Here is a 16,759-nt window from a genome sequence, read left to right on the forward strand (position 1 = left end):
AACTCAAGGCAACACACTGTGCTGTGACAAAAACAAACGTCCAAAACACTCCTCCAAAGTAGAATATGTTAAATCCATTTAACAGAGATGATGAAGTGATATATCTGGTGTCCTTAAATAAGTTTGACTTAGCAAGGAGGAGAGAAAACTTAGCACACGAAGGATCATTTTCAATGAATATGTTCTTTAATGTTTTACAACAAACCGATAATCAAAATAAAGTGGAACTTTATTTAAATAGGTGTGTTTTCATTTTTTAGTTTTTTATAACCTCACTGTTTTGTATTACAATTGTTTGAGAGGATTTATTTTTTGTTTCTCCAATTCCGTTTAGCCTCTTCTGTTTCAAATGTCAGAAAGCAAACCAAAGATAAAACAGTCAGTTAAGACTGTGTTGTGCGTGTGTTAATTTGAAAATTCTGAAAAGCTTGTTTCAATGAACAATCTGGTGACCACCATGCATTTTCAACAAATCCTAGAATTTAAATGTCAGTAAAATACAGAGAGAGAGAGAGAAAAAAGGATTTTAGCTGAAACTAGTGACTTGTTATGATGCAATCATCATGGAAACAAATGAACAATGAACTCTACATCGTGTCAAAATCTTTCAGCTTCAGCAAAAGTAAAGTGGTAAATAAAAGAAGAGTTCCAACTTCAATTTACTCGAAGCCATCCAAAGTAAATAACATCCAGATTAGAAATGTGAGCAGTCTTAAAAAGGCCTCCCTGAAGAATAGAAAACTTGAATAAAGGCAGCAAATTCACACACACGACTGCTTTCATATCTCAGAGGAACACAGAGCAGTCTGAAAGACTTGGCCCTTTTCCCCAAACACTCCATTTATACTCCCTGGTCTTTCAGCCATCTTTTCTGCTGAAGAAACCCTTCTTCTAATCACTATCTATTTGTAGCTGAAAACCAAAGTGCAGGATTTTACTCAATGCCATGTTAGTAGCAGGCATAGCTGTGATTTTATAGGTCAAAACACAAGTTTAAAGAAACTTGTGTGCAATAATTTTTGAGGCTGTCTAGCACTGCGCGCCAACCCATTGCTAAGAGATGTTTTTGGAAACAGCTAAGAGGTTTGTAACTGCAGTCTCCACATAATAAGACAGTGCACTTAAATGACAGACGGCTCTCAGCCAAGAAGGTAAAGATCATCAATTGCTGAAATAAAGCTGAAGACGAAGAAAGGGGAAATTACAAATAGCAAGATTGGAAAATAAAAAAAACATCTAAAGAGGAAATAAGACAAAGGAAAAAAGGAAGACTAAAGACTAAGCTGGAGGTTTGGTCTCCATATTAGAATAGAAAGACATTATGAAGATCAAGAAGTAAAGGGCAAAAAGTCGCATGGGGAAATTAGATTTTTTTTCCCCCTTCTTCTTTCGAGCCCAATTTAAATTTCAAAACTAAACAAAAATCATAAATGGATAACTGTGGCCTTAAGACGTAGGAAAGTGGATGGCATTGTATTGGCAACAAAAAAGCGGCTATGTTCTCCCAGTACGAGAGAGAAGCTGCCAGCACTAATATGCTGCCAATTATCGCCATGGCAACCTAGAGTGGAGCTGGGAAAGTTGTGAACTCTTTGGCATTTTCCTAATCTTACTGTAAACAAAAATGGCCTAAAACATTAGATTTTCACACATGAACTGAAACTGAAATCCAGATAAAGTTTAAACAATATAAACAAATAAAAACAGTCTGACATTTGGTTCATTCTTTTTAACAATGTAATATTACATATCTCGAGTTGCAACCTTCAGCATCCACAAATAATTTTACAATGAAATGAGATTCAGATGTTTTCAGTCAAAGTTATGACCCAAAGCAGTGAATTATCTGAGTGTTAAAACTTCATCTTCGCCACACACTTTGGATTAGTAATATCACAAAATAAGGATTTCCAAGGACCTGAGAAAAATGCTAGTAATGCTCATTGGGCAGTGAAAAAAAAAAAAAACTCCATTGAACCACATTTCTGCTGGCTACTTTTTGTTCACTGACCAAAAATATTTTCAGGGATTAAAGTTCTCCATCGCCACAACAGATTTCCATCATCTGTAAAAAATTGAAAGAAAAACAAAACAAATAAACAAACAAAAAAAATGTAAAGCGAACCAGAGTTTTAGCCAATCAAAGCAGAGCAGCGTTGCCAATTTAGAGTTTTTGTTCCTATTTTAGTGAGTTTTCTGACTCCTCTAAAGAGTATTTTTCAAAACAGCGACTACTGACTTTTTCGGGTGTTTTTGGAGACTTTAGGAGGAGACTGATGTGAAAGCAAGTATGGTTCCTTCCAACAAGCAATGGACTCTCTGCCATCCACTAATTGAGCCCACAGATAGATCAATCCTGCCAGTGCAGGTGAGATTTACCCCCTCGCATCCAGATCCTAAATGAATTGTGCGTCTGAAAAGCTGCCACTAGATTCATGTAAATGTAAAACTTTATTTGATTAAAATAAATCACTTTGAGGTTGAGGTTTTCTTTTTTCTGATCCGAAGCCCGGATAAAGGATGAGAGTTGGAACTGTGACGTTCAGAAACAAAAACAGTAGCGCTAGCATAGATAGGTGGCTGCATGTAACATGCATGCCACTTTATCGGGACAGTGGTTGGCACATCTGCTTCATATGTGGGAGGTCAGGGTTTGATCCCCAGTCAGGCACTTACAACCAAAACACTATCTTTTTGTAAATGGCAACAGTAAAAGTTTCCATAATATTTAAGACCTTGTTTGATTTCAGTAGCTCAGAATTTCTGTTGACAGACACCACAACAAATGTTGTTTGATTTAGTAGAGTAATTTATTGGATGTATGCCGCTTCATTAGAGAGCACTTTATTGTGTACTCTGATTAAGGGATGCACACAGTGTACTCCTCTTTAGGAAGTGACCAACATGCAGAAAAAAGGCTCTCACAAATTGTCCTAAAAACTGCTGAATTTGGACTCTTAAACATCCTCCCAGCCTTGTTCCAAATGCCAGGAAACTGCATTTCTGATGTTCTAAATTTCTAATTTCCCCCCCAGTGCATGGTCAGCTCCCTGCTTCTTCTACTCCTGAAACCTTTTTCGCCCCCTACAATACTAAATGACGGTGACAAGAATACAATTTTTACACAAATACAATTTCTAAAACTTTCATAAACCTGTGACTTAACAAAGACCTTTGAGGCTTTTGCGATCAGATAAATGTTTAAACTAGTCTAAAAACAGAACAAGAACTGTAGAGAATATAATATACAAGTTTAAAAAAAATGCTTGAAAGAAAAAACAAAACAAACAAGCATCAAAGGCCCCACAAAAGAATATGTAATTATTAAGGTTGTTTTCTTTATATTTATTTTTTCTTTGTGTATGAAGCAACGATCTGCAGTTTTTAAAAATGTTCCTAAATGTCATGTCAGAACCATGTATGATTTTTAATGCAGATTTCTGCAGATGCTCAGTATTTTTATAACAAACTGTACACAATAAATCCCAAACATTCATTCAAGTTGTTTACCTCAGAGATGTTTACCCCTTCATCATCTCAGTCTTTGTCAGTTCTTCTTTTCATGCTGCTGGTTTATTGAAGAAGTCATTCTAGCAATAGAAAACTTTTGCGTTTTTTTCATTTTACGTTTCATTTTTGTTTGGTAGATCTACATGCCATCTTTACAATTTATCAAAAGAACTGAAAGTTCACAGCACTAGGCCTTTTTGTCTTTACATTTTACAATGTTCCTAACATTTTCTAAAAACACTTTACAGAAGCCACATGTGGAGCAGAAAGTTTGTACTTAAAAGTGCGAAAAACCCACTCCTTCTGTAAACAGGTTTGATTTGAAATGAAATTAGAATCGCTGGAGTTCTTCTATCTGGCATTTCTTTATTCTATAAATAAGTTGATTATTAAGAAAACCTAACATCTTATAAAACCTCCAACCGGTTTGACAGTAAATGTTCGTGTTGTTTACATTTCTGTATTTCTTAATTTCTTTTTCTTTATGTTTTTGGGCGATGTACAAGTTTTAACTAAAAATAGAGCAGGTAGGAGAGCAGTTTAATTATACTGAAAAGAAATTATGCAGCCAGAAAAGAAATAAATTAGAGCAGTACCTGTCAATCAGAAAGTATTAATATTAATATGTCTGAATTATTAACAACGGACACACTTATCATGTAACACACTAAATGCAACACTGCATATTGTATACTTTTTATTTCCAATTCTGCAGAGAATAAAAACTCCCAAATTCTGAAATGCAAAATTAATATTTAAAAACAAACTGTGAGAATAAAATGTTAAATTCCATGACTGCATGTTCTGTACTGCTGGGTTTGCTTTTCCCAGAGCTAATTTATTTTTTAAACCCACTGAGCTGTTTTTTTTTCTTTCAGCAAAAATGCAAATTCTGTTTATTTACTAATTTATCTTGTTTTGATTTATCAGATTTTTTTGGTCAAGATCCTATTTTTTTGAGTATACCTGAGAAAAATAAGTCAAAAAGTGCCAATCACTTGTAGAAAATGTCCAGAACCCCATTTGCCATCTGTGGAAAAATCAGATCTGGCTGATGTGAAAATTACACTTTTGGTGTTTACTGCTATAAAAAATTGGAGTAAAAGGGGAAAAGAAAACATTTTGACAGAACAACCCAGCTCAGTGGTGCCTGTAAAAAACACTATTACCTTTTCTTACAATATTCTCAGTCTCATTTTAATCTATTAGCGTCACCTAACCAAATCCATGTTACGAGAATCATTGAAACTGTGCAAGTTTTATGAAGAGATTTCCCATTTTCACTTTTTCAGACGTGTGAGAAACAGTGAAAAATAAATCCTGCCAAAGCTAGCACTGCCTGTCTATAAAACAGTGTGGTGATGGTTTATGAGCAAGAGCTGAGTATGTAATAGAATATGTATTTCTCTGAACAAGTGTGCACGAGCAGGAAAACAGAAAAATCTCAAAAACCTTCGAAAGAGTGGTTATGTGTTGAGTTGATGCTAATATCTTGTTAACAATTCATATGTTGTAGCTAAAAACTGTGAAAAAAATAATAGGTTATAGTTGTGTATGACTTTCTCGTAATGCTTTCTAATATACACCAAAATTAATAACAATAAACTCAAGAATACTTATTAGGGTAAAATGCAATAATAATTCTGCCTGTAAAGCTTTAAGGCACTTTTACTTTTTTAGCTCTGCCAGTTCTTGTTTAGACTAAACTGACTCAGCAGCTGGCATTGCTCTTTGCTGTATTAATTTCAAGTGACTGCTTTATAGATGGTTTATTTTTACCTTGGACAAACCACATAAAAAAAGAATTTGAGTTACAGCCAGTAATGTGTGTTTTTAGTTGTTTTGTCTGAAAGCGCACAAAGAAACTCCAGTGGAAGACAGAAAACTTGTCATCTTCTGCTTTTTTTGAAAATAAACTGCAATGCAATGTAGATTCAGCAAAGATTTAAGTAAAAATAATAATAATAAAGGCAATGGCAATGATATGTATAAGCAATATATATGGGACTTAGCTCACAGGTGACATTTAGATTAAAAAAAAGACAAACAAAAACAAAAAAACCCAATAGGACAAACACCTTTGCAAAGTCTTTGAAAGCATCATAGGCACTTCTATGAGAACTCAACAGTTATACAATTTTGAAGCTTCTCTCACGGCCACCAAATGAATATCTGACAGCAAGAAAAATAGGAAGCACAAAATGTTTTTGCATTTCATTTTTATCATATTTCATGATATTCCAGCTGGATAATTACCTCTGCCAAGGAGGTTATGTTTTCAGTGGTGCTGGTTGGTTTGTTGGTCTGTTCACAAGATTACTTAAAAACTAATGAACTGATTTTGATCAAATTTTCAGGAAATGTGGGGGATTTTGTTACAACTGATTAAATTTTGTTGGTGATCCGAAAGGCTCAGACTATTTTTTAATGATGCTATGGTCTTGGAGGAGGCTTGCGCTCTCTGAGTGGTTCTGGTTCAAATCTTTGGCAGTACGTTACAATGTTAGCAGGGGCTTATATGTGCAGTCTATGACAGCGGTCATCTTAAAAATCAACCCAGCAGAAAGTGCTTATTTGTGAGTTTGGAAGACCTGATTTTAGAGTAATGTTATTCGTAGAACAACTGCCTCAAGATGCAATTAAACATTTGCTCATTACCTGGAAATGACATTTTAAGTACGCAACACAAAAGCTGGCAAAGTGTTTTCCTGCAGTTTTCTGAAGTAGGCAACAAACTGCACAGCAGACAGGGGGGAAGCTGAGTAACAAAACCTGTATTGCAAATTACACTATAGCCTTGTGTTTTGAGTGAGGCAGCTATAAATAGAAAGAGACCTCTAGATGAAGATGTAAAGGGGGAGTAAAAGAGAAAGAAAAGACAAAATGATAGAGACAAGGTTCTGGTAGCCTACTTCAAGGTGATTCAGTCTGTCGACACCCACAGAGCCGGTCCATTCTCATGAAAACAATGATTCTGACTCAGCTCACCCAGAGCACAGCATGACATTTAGCTGTAAACTCTGCTCTGGTTTGGAACTCCTATGCAAACACAATACATTGCAGAGATAGAAAAAGAAGTATTATTGATTACATACAAAGAAACTGATATGATATTCTGTAACAACTTGCTAAATGCCGATTCACACTGGGAAGTCTCAATGACATTTACACTTAATCCTGATATTCAAAATATATTCCCACATACAAATACAGTTTCAGCCATGGAAACCCACTTGAAAAAAATAAAGCAGAACATAAGTAAATCTGGAGATGTATAACGTCACACAAGGGGAGAAAAAAGGGTTTTCTAAGAACTGCTATGAACAAATAATCAGGTGTGCGATGATCCCATAATCACATTAGTGATAAAAACCCATTACTTCCTGATTATACATTGGCCTCTTTGCTCTTTTCAAGTGCCTTATAGAATAAGGATCAAAGATAGGAAAAAATGACTAAGCCATTTCCGCTCTAAGCTCCCAGCTCTACAAATCCTCACCTAACCCATACCCTCATATAACCTATACAATACCCAAAGAACAAATATCGCACATAGCCTCTAAATCATCACTGTTCATAACAGCATCCATTCACAGACTACAGGGCTTATTTTGGTGCCCCTGTAAAACAAAGACTGAAGATATGTGCATGCAGAAATGTTGCAGGCAGCAGCAAATGGTGCTGCACAGTCGGCTGGGGTGGAATGATGGAGGAGTTTTCACACCCCACTTTGTGAAAGGGGCTACACTCCAGTTTCACTCCCCTGGACTCGAGGAGCCTAATGTAACAGGCACTAAACTGAAAACCTGCCTCAATGCACCAGAGATTCAGGAACAGAGTATAGTCTTGGAGAATTCACTGTCAAGTCTTCCAGCATCCAATAGATCTTTCTTTGATGTAATCATTAATTAGGGGAAGAGAAAAATAAAGCGTAGAATACATCCATTATTCTAGTGGGTTAATAGGAAACGGAGAGGCTTGGAAATGTCTTTGAGAGTTGATAAAATGAGGAAAAGAAAAAACAGAGGAAAGAAAGCATTTGTTTAGGTAAAGGAATCACATAAAGGTACAAAAGAAGAAGGAATAGCCTAACAGTGCAGTGAGATTTTTTTTTCTTGCTTTATAGCATTGTGTGTCTAGAATATGTATTTGTAATCTGTGAGCAGAATACCAAATACACCATATTACCCAAATCAGTAAGACTGTAGAGTGGTTCTCTACCTAGATTGATCTGTTATCACACATAAGCTTTTCTTTTACTCTGCAGTGCAATAGTTTGTGTTAGACTGAAAACCCCTACAGATCAATAGGAAAGGAACTTTAAATTTAAACAGAAGTAGGCTGGACAGGCTTTGTCCGCAGTAAAACGCAATTTAATATTTAAAAAAAAGAGGACAAAAAAAGCATTTATTATGAGAACACATCATGTCCAAATCTTTGTTAATCTTTCTTACAACTGTTTGCAAGGATCACAGGGGATTAAAGAGTCTGGCTTTGCACTCCAGAAAAACGAAATCTTCAACAGAACAAAAATAGCAAAGCTAAACAAAAATTAATTTCGCAAACCACTCTTTCAGAAAATCTTTATTTTGGAAAAAAAATAAATAAAAGAGCGATGACAGCGTGCTGAACCTCTTTCTCATATTCTCATATCCTTAAGAAGCAGCCTGTTCACTGGTGTATGCAGCACTCAGGCAGCTCCACAGAGACGCATGCAAATGAAGTTAAGTCTCGAGCAAAGCAACAAGAAAAGAAGGAACCAAATAGCGACTTGCTGTCAAGTGCTGAGCACAAATATAGGAAAGTTTAGTTTTGGGAGCATTTTGGTACTTGATTTAACATGTGACTGAGAGAACCGCTTCTCTCGCGCCGACAATTGTTTTCCCTTATTTAAAAACCGTTTCACATGGCATATTTATTAATTAGAATGACCTGGCAATCTCAAAAACACATTTGGAATTGCTAGCAACATAATTAAACTGCCTACACCATAATTACATTTAACAAGCTTCTGTCAGACCTTGGAAAAAAAAAAAACCTGGCTTATTATTTCTGTCTATTTCTAACACTTCTCTGTAAACAATACTGTCTGCCAGTGTGTTAGTGAATCATGCACGCTCCAGTTAAGCTTCAAGAAGGGGACGGGGCCACAATTTAGCAATGCACTGCAGAAACAGGATGGCCAGGAGGTGTCGTATAATGCAATCTGATGCTCTGATTTGGTGTTGCATAGTGACATCATGCCACCTGTATTCTATACACTTATAGCTTAAGTAAATTCTCATCTTTAAATGTTATTTTTAAGAGAAAAAAAAGTCTTTATAATGCGGAATGCATTCTGCAAGTGCAACAGCAGTAAAAGTAATATAGTAGGAGTTGAACTTACATTGCCTTGGTTGATAAAACCATGTTCCCTGGCGATGCGGTCAGCCTCCTCCAGGCCCCCGTTGATCTGGACAGCCCAAGTGTTGGTGTAGATCTCTGCAGCATCAATCCACTTCAATTCAGCCGGCAGCAGGACAAGACCTGTCCATACGAGCAGCAGGGCCACCTGGGCATCCATTAAAAGGAGAGCTCTTCACAGGGGCAGCCTATTCTTCTGTCATTCACAGCTTCCCAGGCAGAGTTGGGCTGCTCTACCTTACAGCAGCAAAGTAGAACGGCGGCCTAGAGATGAGAGGACACAGCAAGCTATAAACAAAAACATGGCCTTCTTAACTGGGTCACTCTTGGGCCTGAATTAACCACTGCAGACACCATCCGACCCAAACAAACTCAAAAGTGCAGCAGACACAGACATCACACCCTCCCACCTTAACATTTAATTTAAAGTAGCTTCAGGCCCACTGTCAGGCAATAAAAAAATGTGCAAAGCATAAATTTTACATCAAAACAGACAAAGGATCTGCCAAAACCAAACTTATTTCTCAATTCTTTTTTATCTTTTTGAGACCTGAAATGGTAATGTATGATAATGATATGCAGTAAGCATGATGCTGCAATACAGGAAAAGCTACAAGCAAGCCAATACTGCTAATGGCAAAACGCGAAAAAGGAGTTTCCGAGGGGGGCATATTGAAATTCTTACTCAGACACTGGTCTTTATTTTAGATTAATCTGGAATGTAAATTCAACCAGCTACTTAGCAGGCATGACGAGATGATCTTTAACGCATTCTAACTGAACAGTAAAATACTAGGCATGATGAAAAGAGCCATTATCTGAGCAGAAGTTCAAACAAAAGATGTTCAGCCTGGCCTTCCCTTCTGCGGTGCGATTTGTAGCTCTCTGAGCAGAAGAAGAAAAAGCTTTGAGGTAAGTTAAGTAACTTCATACAAGAAGAGAATATAGACTGTGGGTATACGCCAAGTATAAAAGTTCATCTGTAAAAGATAAAGAGAGAGAGTGCAGACTCTGATGCCTGCTCTGTGTCTGCTGATACCCCCAAAATAGAATCACCATTCCAGTACAGTGAAATTACATTGTTGATACATAAAGTGTCAAAAATGTAAAACCGTTGTCAAAATAATCAAGTCACCTATGGTGTATTTTTTACAAGTAGCTATGAGACTATTAAACAGTCTATTGTAGGCGTTTTAATGCCGATAATATCACTAATTAACAAGCTAACAGGAGACAGTCAAATTCCTAATGTTACTTCACAGATAAAGTATTCAGTAATAATGTTTACAGAAGTATTACTTTTACTTTTATAAAATTCTTTTAAATTTAGATAGCCTCTCTTCTCTAGTAGCTAAAGTCTTCCACTTCTGTGTACTTCTATCCCAACACGGTTCCTATAACGGCCTGCTGGCTTTCTGCTGTTTTTGCTGACTGCATGCTGCAGAGATACAGAAAATGAGCAGAATGTGTGCGTGTGTATTTGTGTGTGGGACGTAAACACTGAAGTCGACACACTCGGTTTTGCTTCTTTTTTTTTTTTTTTTTTTTCCATTTGTGCCTTATGTTTACCTGCACATTAGCACTGAAATAAACTCATTGGATTAGCACCATTGTTGGATTATCATCATTACCTGCAGCGGTATTGTAAATGCAATGCTAAAAAGTTACAATTAATAATGTACTGCAGTTATTGTTAAGCATGTTAATGTTTCAAATCCTCTGCTGTTGACAATAAAGAGAACTGACACAGTTCTGAGGTGTAATCACAATGCAGCAAAATCCTGAAACGTGGTACTTCTTTCTTAAGATTATCATATCATCAGAATCTTATATCAGCCCATTTTTAACTGGGATATTTGCAATAGATCTTTTGGGCCCTGTGGATTGTGGAGGGATCTCCAAAGATTAGGGTTGCTTCACACTGAAACCATACGATTACATCAGATTGATATCTGGGGACTTTGTAGCCAGGGTAAAAAAATAAAAATCCAAGAGGCTTTGTTGTAATTTTTTGTGGGATTGCTGTTGCAATGTGGGGGGGTCAAATCGGTCTGTAAAAACATGAAAGTAGCTGGCAAGTGTCAAAGTGACATCCATGTGAATTCCTTGATACAAGTTTCCCCACCAAAATGTTGCTGTGTAATAAAATGAGCTGTGGCTAATGTCATACCTGATCAGCTTATGTCAAAATATTCCAACACATATTCTTCTTTTTCAATTTTTGAAGACAATTATACCAGTACTGGAGAGTGTTCAAAAAGGAGAAAGTCACAAAAAACATTTGTGGCTTCACAAACACATTTGGAAGTGGGCGTGATTTAAGTGCATCTGGAGAGGTGCTGGAAACATAACCAGAGGCTGTCACTCTTCTGTGGAGCAATTCTTCTGAGCTCATTAGATGCTGTGCTGGAGACACAAAAACCAGGGTCTGCTGTCACCGAGCGGGCTGAGAGAGAGGAATGCATAGCTGGAAAGGAAAAGTGGGAGATCTTCCTCCTCGTACTGCATCGCGGCGAAATAATGAGCATGTAATAACAAAACGCTTAAAACAAATTCTTGCAAAACACAGCCTGGAGAGGTGTTAACAAGAGGTTGCTTACTCTTACAATATACATCAAAGTCCTAAAAAAGAAATGAAACTTCAACCTTCAAACCACAAAAGAACTAAGGCTCTAAACTCCAATGAAAACAGAAAATCGTGGCACAATCTCTGTTGAGAACAGTGCAGTGCTGGAGTCAAATTGCCTGTGGAAACAGGGGTGGAGTGACCTGCAATATGCTAAATAACAAGAGCGCTTTAAATTAATAATTCAGCACCTTGTGTTTCAAACTATTGACAGAAGTGTGAGTGTGACTTATGCCATGTGGGTACACTGTGTAATTTTGATTGAGAAGAAAAAAAAAGAAAAAAGCAGCTAATTTTTATCACAACACTTTCCACTGAATTCATAATAAGCATTCCTCTCACCTTCCCCGGCATCAGCAGCAACGGTGTCTGAGGAGCACAGAGGAGCTTCCCAGCAGCCAGGGCTCAGCTACACTGAGACGAGTACCGCAATGGGCTGTACAATGGTTTTAATTAGTATTTTGATAACCTCATTGAGCCCTGAGGCAACAATCTCTATAGAGTAAATAGACGCGGCTACAGTGCTGATAAAAAGTATTCATACCCTTGAATGTTTTCCCCTTTCTTTTGCTATTATAAATCAATTATGGTCAATATAAATTGGCCTTTTTGACAAACAAGCAAAAAATCTCATCCGAAATACCCTCTCCAGTGACAAAGTGAAACCAAATTTCTGCAAGCGTTAAGCAGGTGAGGAGAGAGAGACTGCGCATACAACTGTTGCCTGGGTTTTTCACTAATCTAAGCTTTATGGGAGAGTGGCAAGGAGAAAGCCACTGTTGAAGAAAACTCATTAAATCTCGACTAGAGTTTGTGAAACAGCATGTGGAAGACTTCATGATCAAGTGCTTCTCGGCAGCCCGTCTTGGATGACTTGTAAAGATGGAAAGTAAAATTAATGCGGCAAAATATAGGGAAATCTTGGAAGCCAATCTGCTGCTGTCTCTCCCATCTCACCTGCGGAAGCTTCAGAGTGCTCACAGGTGTCCTGGTGGCCTGTCTCACTATTCTCCTTCTTCCATGGTCACTCAGGGGTGAACATTTATTCAGTCACATTACATATTGTTACTTATTTGGCATTACTTTGTAGAAATTTGATTTCACTTTGTCATTGAAGTAGGTTTTTTATTTATGTCAAAAATGCCATGACTGATTTATAACAGCAATAAAAGGGTAAAACCTCCTTCACAGCCTTTTAATAGGCACTGTAGATATAAGATGATTTAAGGTTTGCCTAAAGCCAGGCTTTATTATTATGTAAGCAAAGGCCTATTAGTGCCTTATCTTGTTAAAAAACATTGACACAGTGACACTACAACTTTACCTACAGGTTAGTTTTACATTTATTATTTTAGTGTCTGCGCAGATTTTCTCTCCGTGCTCTGGTTTCCTCCTACAGACCAAAACCATGTATGTTGGGTTAATTGCCTACTCTAAGTTGTCACTAGGTGTGTGAGAGAGCCTGAATGCTTGTTTGTCTCCATGTGTCCCTGTGATGGACTCGCGTCCTGTCCATGGTGCACCCCGCCTCTCGCACAGCGACTAAAGGAAATAGACACCAGCTCCCAGTACGGAAAAGCGGGTAAAGAAAACGAATGGATGGGTTTAAATATCTTATTTTGATCTCAAGTTTTGCAGTGATCTGAACTGATCCAGTTACATCTCAACAAATCAAACGTCAGCAGAACCAACACAAGCTGGTTTATTTTTGGTCTACTGGCACTGACGGCAGTTTTAGCTTACATGCATTTTCACAGGCTGCAAGACAATACGATTCTTTTTTCTGTTCATTTTGTTCTTTTCATGCCAGCGGTTCCTCTAGATTAAAAAAAAAATTGAACATCTGATGTTTTAATTTTGAATTAACTTTACAATAATTACCACTATATATTAAATTTACCATTAGCGTAAAAATTTGTATGAAAATGGCATTTTTATTCAACAATTTCTGTGTGTGGATTTAATTTGGTCATTAAAACAGCTTTATGTAAAAGGTAAGGAAAAAAGTACCTTTGAATATTGCAAGAAAAATATCTGCATTTGAAACTACTGGAAATTTTAAAGTATATTTGACAAAAAGCAAAGTAAAAATAGAAAATAGTTATGACAAGCAATAAACTGACTGATAACTGTTCACAGAATAATTATCAGACCTCTTTTAAAAGCACTAAATAATCTTTGAAATCTGTAAACTCTTTTGTTCATTGTGATCTCTGTCAGTGGGTTTTCATCATGTTAATTGGTTGTTTCATTTCAATGTTTTCTGATTCTATTAATTGCTTCACATTGTTTTGCACTTCTAAAACTTATAATCAAACAAAAAAACAGTGGACAGAAATGTGCATTTGTGCATTTTTAAAAATTCAGCTAAAAAGAATGACCTCTTTTTTAGCTTGGGTATTCTGAACAGACACCAGCCTCCGTTCCAATTTATCTTTTCTGAAATTCATATTCTGAAAAGCCATTTTAATTTACACAAAATTAGTAAAAGCCCTCTGGCAGGGTCATTAGCATTCCCCTCCCATTTTTTTTTCTCCAAAAAAAAAGAAATACCTTACTTGAAAACACCTGATGAAAACTTACAAAGCAATTACGTTTTTGGTCCTTCTTGGGCTCGATTGCAGCATTGAGCCGACAAGGTTAAAAACAGATCTTTTACTCAAACATCAACCTTGATTTCAAGAGGACTAAAAATAAGCCGCAATACGCATACTGTTATTTGTATTAAAATTTCCAGTATTCACAGCTGAGCGAAGTGGTTAATGAATCACTTCGGAGTCATTTTCAAAGCTATATTAAATGGCAACAGAAACGACCGATCTCAACACGCCATCAAACCCAGCAAGTCACCCATGAGGAGTAAACTGAGGCAAACATTTGACCCACAGCTGCTCAGCAGAACATTAACACGAGCGTGTCCAGCAGTGTAGGAAGAATGTATCTCACAAAGAGGGTATAACTCTGCATTAGTGCTACCCTGGTGAGATGTGATTTCCTGCACTTCACGGGGATGTGCAGACTATTTGCATTGGTAATGACAAGCACAGGAAGCTGTGACAGACCATATGCAGCACTCCAGCTCTATTTCAGGCAGCCCATCAGCCAAATCAACACCCACCATGTGCTCTGGGCTGCCCTCTTACAGAAAAACCAAGGCACAGAACCGAAGCTGAGGCATTCGTGAAGTGCCACTGACAGCCAAGTATCCTCTCCCGAGAGAGAAAATTGTTCGAAGTTAGAGTGTAGTTGGAATACCAGAGGCAGTGCATAGGCGTGCTGTGCTCGGTCACGACAGCAATACACAGCAGGATGGGAGCTGCAGGATGACCATCAGAGACGCACCACGAAGTGAGTGAAAGCGCCATGAGTGCCACTAAAGCCTGACCCATCTTCACTCCCACTACCTCTGGGCTGCAGAGATGGAGAAGCCTGATAAAACGCTGTGTGGGGAAGCAGTAATGTGTCCAGGGGAGGCAATCAATTGTGTAAATAATGCTCCACGGAGAGATCCAACCCAATTTTTAACAGCCATCTGATTCTTGGCATTGTTCCCTGTGTTAAACTTCCCTCCATCCACAACGCTCTCTGCCCTAGTTTACAGATGAGTTATACTGTGGACGAGTTTGTTTGCGCACTTCTCTCTCCTCCACTGCATGGCTGCTTTATATTACGCCACCTCACCACCACGCGCCTATAAAATGTGTGCCCCAAAGATTTCGCCGGCTGGAAAACCACCAGTGCAGTTTAACCCTTTGTGTTGACGGCCTCAGCGTGTTAGGGAGGAGGCAGAAAACGTAAGCGTAAAACAGCAAACCAGGGCAACAGCTTTAATCCTGGGCAAAACTTACACCTAACAAAGACAGATAATAAGAAAAGCTTTACAGATTGATATGGTGAGGTAGTGAAATCCGTCTGAGAGGGATGCTTGGAGGCATGCCGGAGCCAGTGACCTTGACTTTTTCTCTTGATGACATCCCAGTGGAAATGACAACAACAACAACAACGTTCCCTTCAGAGCAAGACAGGACGTGCAACATCATCTCAAGTTTAGTTTTCTCCACCCGTTTCCCTACACCGAAGATGCTGGGATTATGTCCAAATGGGCACAAATGTAGGATATAATGATAGTGTGAGGATCTGGGTCTAAACAATTTCAGCCTTGCCTGAGGAGCAGTACTAACTGAGATTTATCACAGCAATTCTTGCCTTACACTGATAGAAGTACTTGATGCAGGTTTTACCTTTAGGGCTTCAGAGTGAATAAGACTAAAAGGGGGGGAAAGGTGTGTTTGTAAGCAAGAAGAGAAAGAGAAAAGAAAGGGTTGAGAGCAGAAAAATACATTTGAAATGACCGTGTCATGTGAGACCTGCGGCAGAAAAACTACACAAACTGTTCAAAGAAACATCTCAGTAACTTCAGAGGCATCTCATCGGGTTAATTTTCCTCCCTGAGGATCTAATTCAATGCAAATGAATTAAAAAAAAAAAAAGCAAAGGCTCACCTGCGCGGAGTTATAAGAAATTTGGACATCCGGATTGTTTCAGACACCTGACTGGGAGGACTGGGGGAAGAGATCGTGAAAAGATGCTTTCCGCTTTCTCTCAGTTTCTCCCTCTGCTTTTAAAGGTTCGGCACAAGCGTGGATTTTACGAACACCAAATATACAAATATATATATCAACCAGTTAATCTTAACAGTTACCTCAAAAAGTCAGATGCCAGCGAGGATCGAGACGTCATGACTCCTCATCCTCTTCTTCTCCTCCTCGCTCCCGGGCGGAGACTCCCCCCTGTTTTCTCTTTTCTTTTTGGGGGGCTCGAGTTCCCAACTTTACATTTGATTTGATGTCTTTTGTCCGAGAAACGAGTTACAATGCTACCCACACGCACCCATTCTTTCACAGAAGTCCTAAATTCAACTATCCTCCCCTGCGTGTCATTCGCCAATAACTTGCTATCACCATTTTTTCCTCCCTTCAGTTTAACTTCAATGTTCGCACTTATAATTATTTTTTTAAAAAACGAGTTTCCGTCAGCCCAACTTGTTTTTTGCAGAATTTAGTAAGCGAATATAAACGAAGACGCGTTAAACAAAATCACGGCAAGAAAAGAGGTCGAACCGAGCCACCTCGTGCCAGTACAATGTAACGGTTCACTATTGGATGGATAACAAACTGCCACAAATCCCCTTTTTCCAGGAAATACGTCACGTTCAGAGCC

General features: G+C 38.0%; 1 protein-coding gene across 2 annotated transcripts in view; it reads right to left on the bottom strand.

The window, feature by feature from the left end:
* furinb (furin (paired basic amino acid cleaving enzyme) b) overlaps positions 1-16,756 on the bottom strand; it is an 83,550-nt gene extending 66,794 nt beyond the window's left edge. The window contains exons 1-2 of one of the 2 annotated variants that reach the window (XM_017423047.3): positions 16,242-16,756; positions 8,897-9,177 (exon numbers count right to left, since the gene is read on the bottom strand). In XM_017423047.3, coding sequence (XP_017278536.1) covers positions 8,897-9,073 — 177 coding nt within the window. In that variant the 5' untranslated portion in view covers positions 9,074-9,177; positions 16,242-16,756. Of the gene's footprint in view, positions 1-8,896; positions 9,178-16,241 lie in introns of those variants that run through there. The other variant, XM_037978446.1, reaches the window with a different exon arrangement.
* Positions 16,757-16,759: the final 3 nt, after the last annotated feature.

The sequence above is a fragment of the Kryptolebias marmoratus genome, linkage group LG11 (genome assembly GCF_001649575.2).
Source record: "Kryptolebias marmoratus isolate JLee-2015 linkage group LG11, ASM164957v2, whole genome shotgun sequence".
In the NCBI taxonomy this organism is placed as follows: domain Eukaryota; kingdom Metazoa; phylum Chordata; class Actinopteri; order Cyprinodontiformes; family Rivulidae; genus Kryptolebias; species Kryptolebias marmoratus.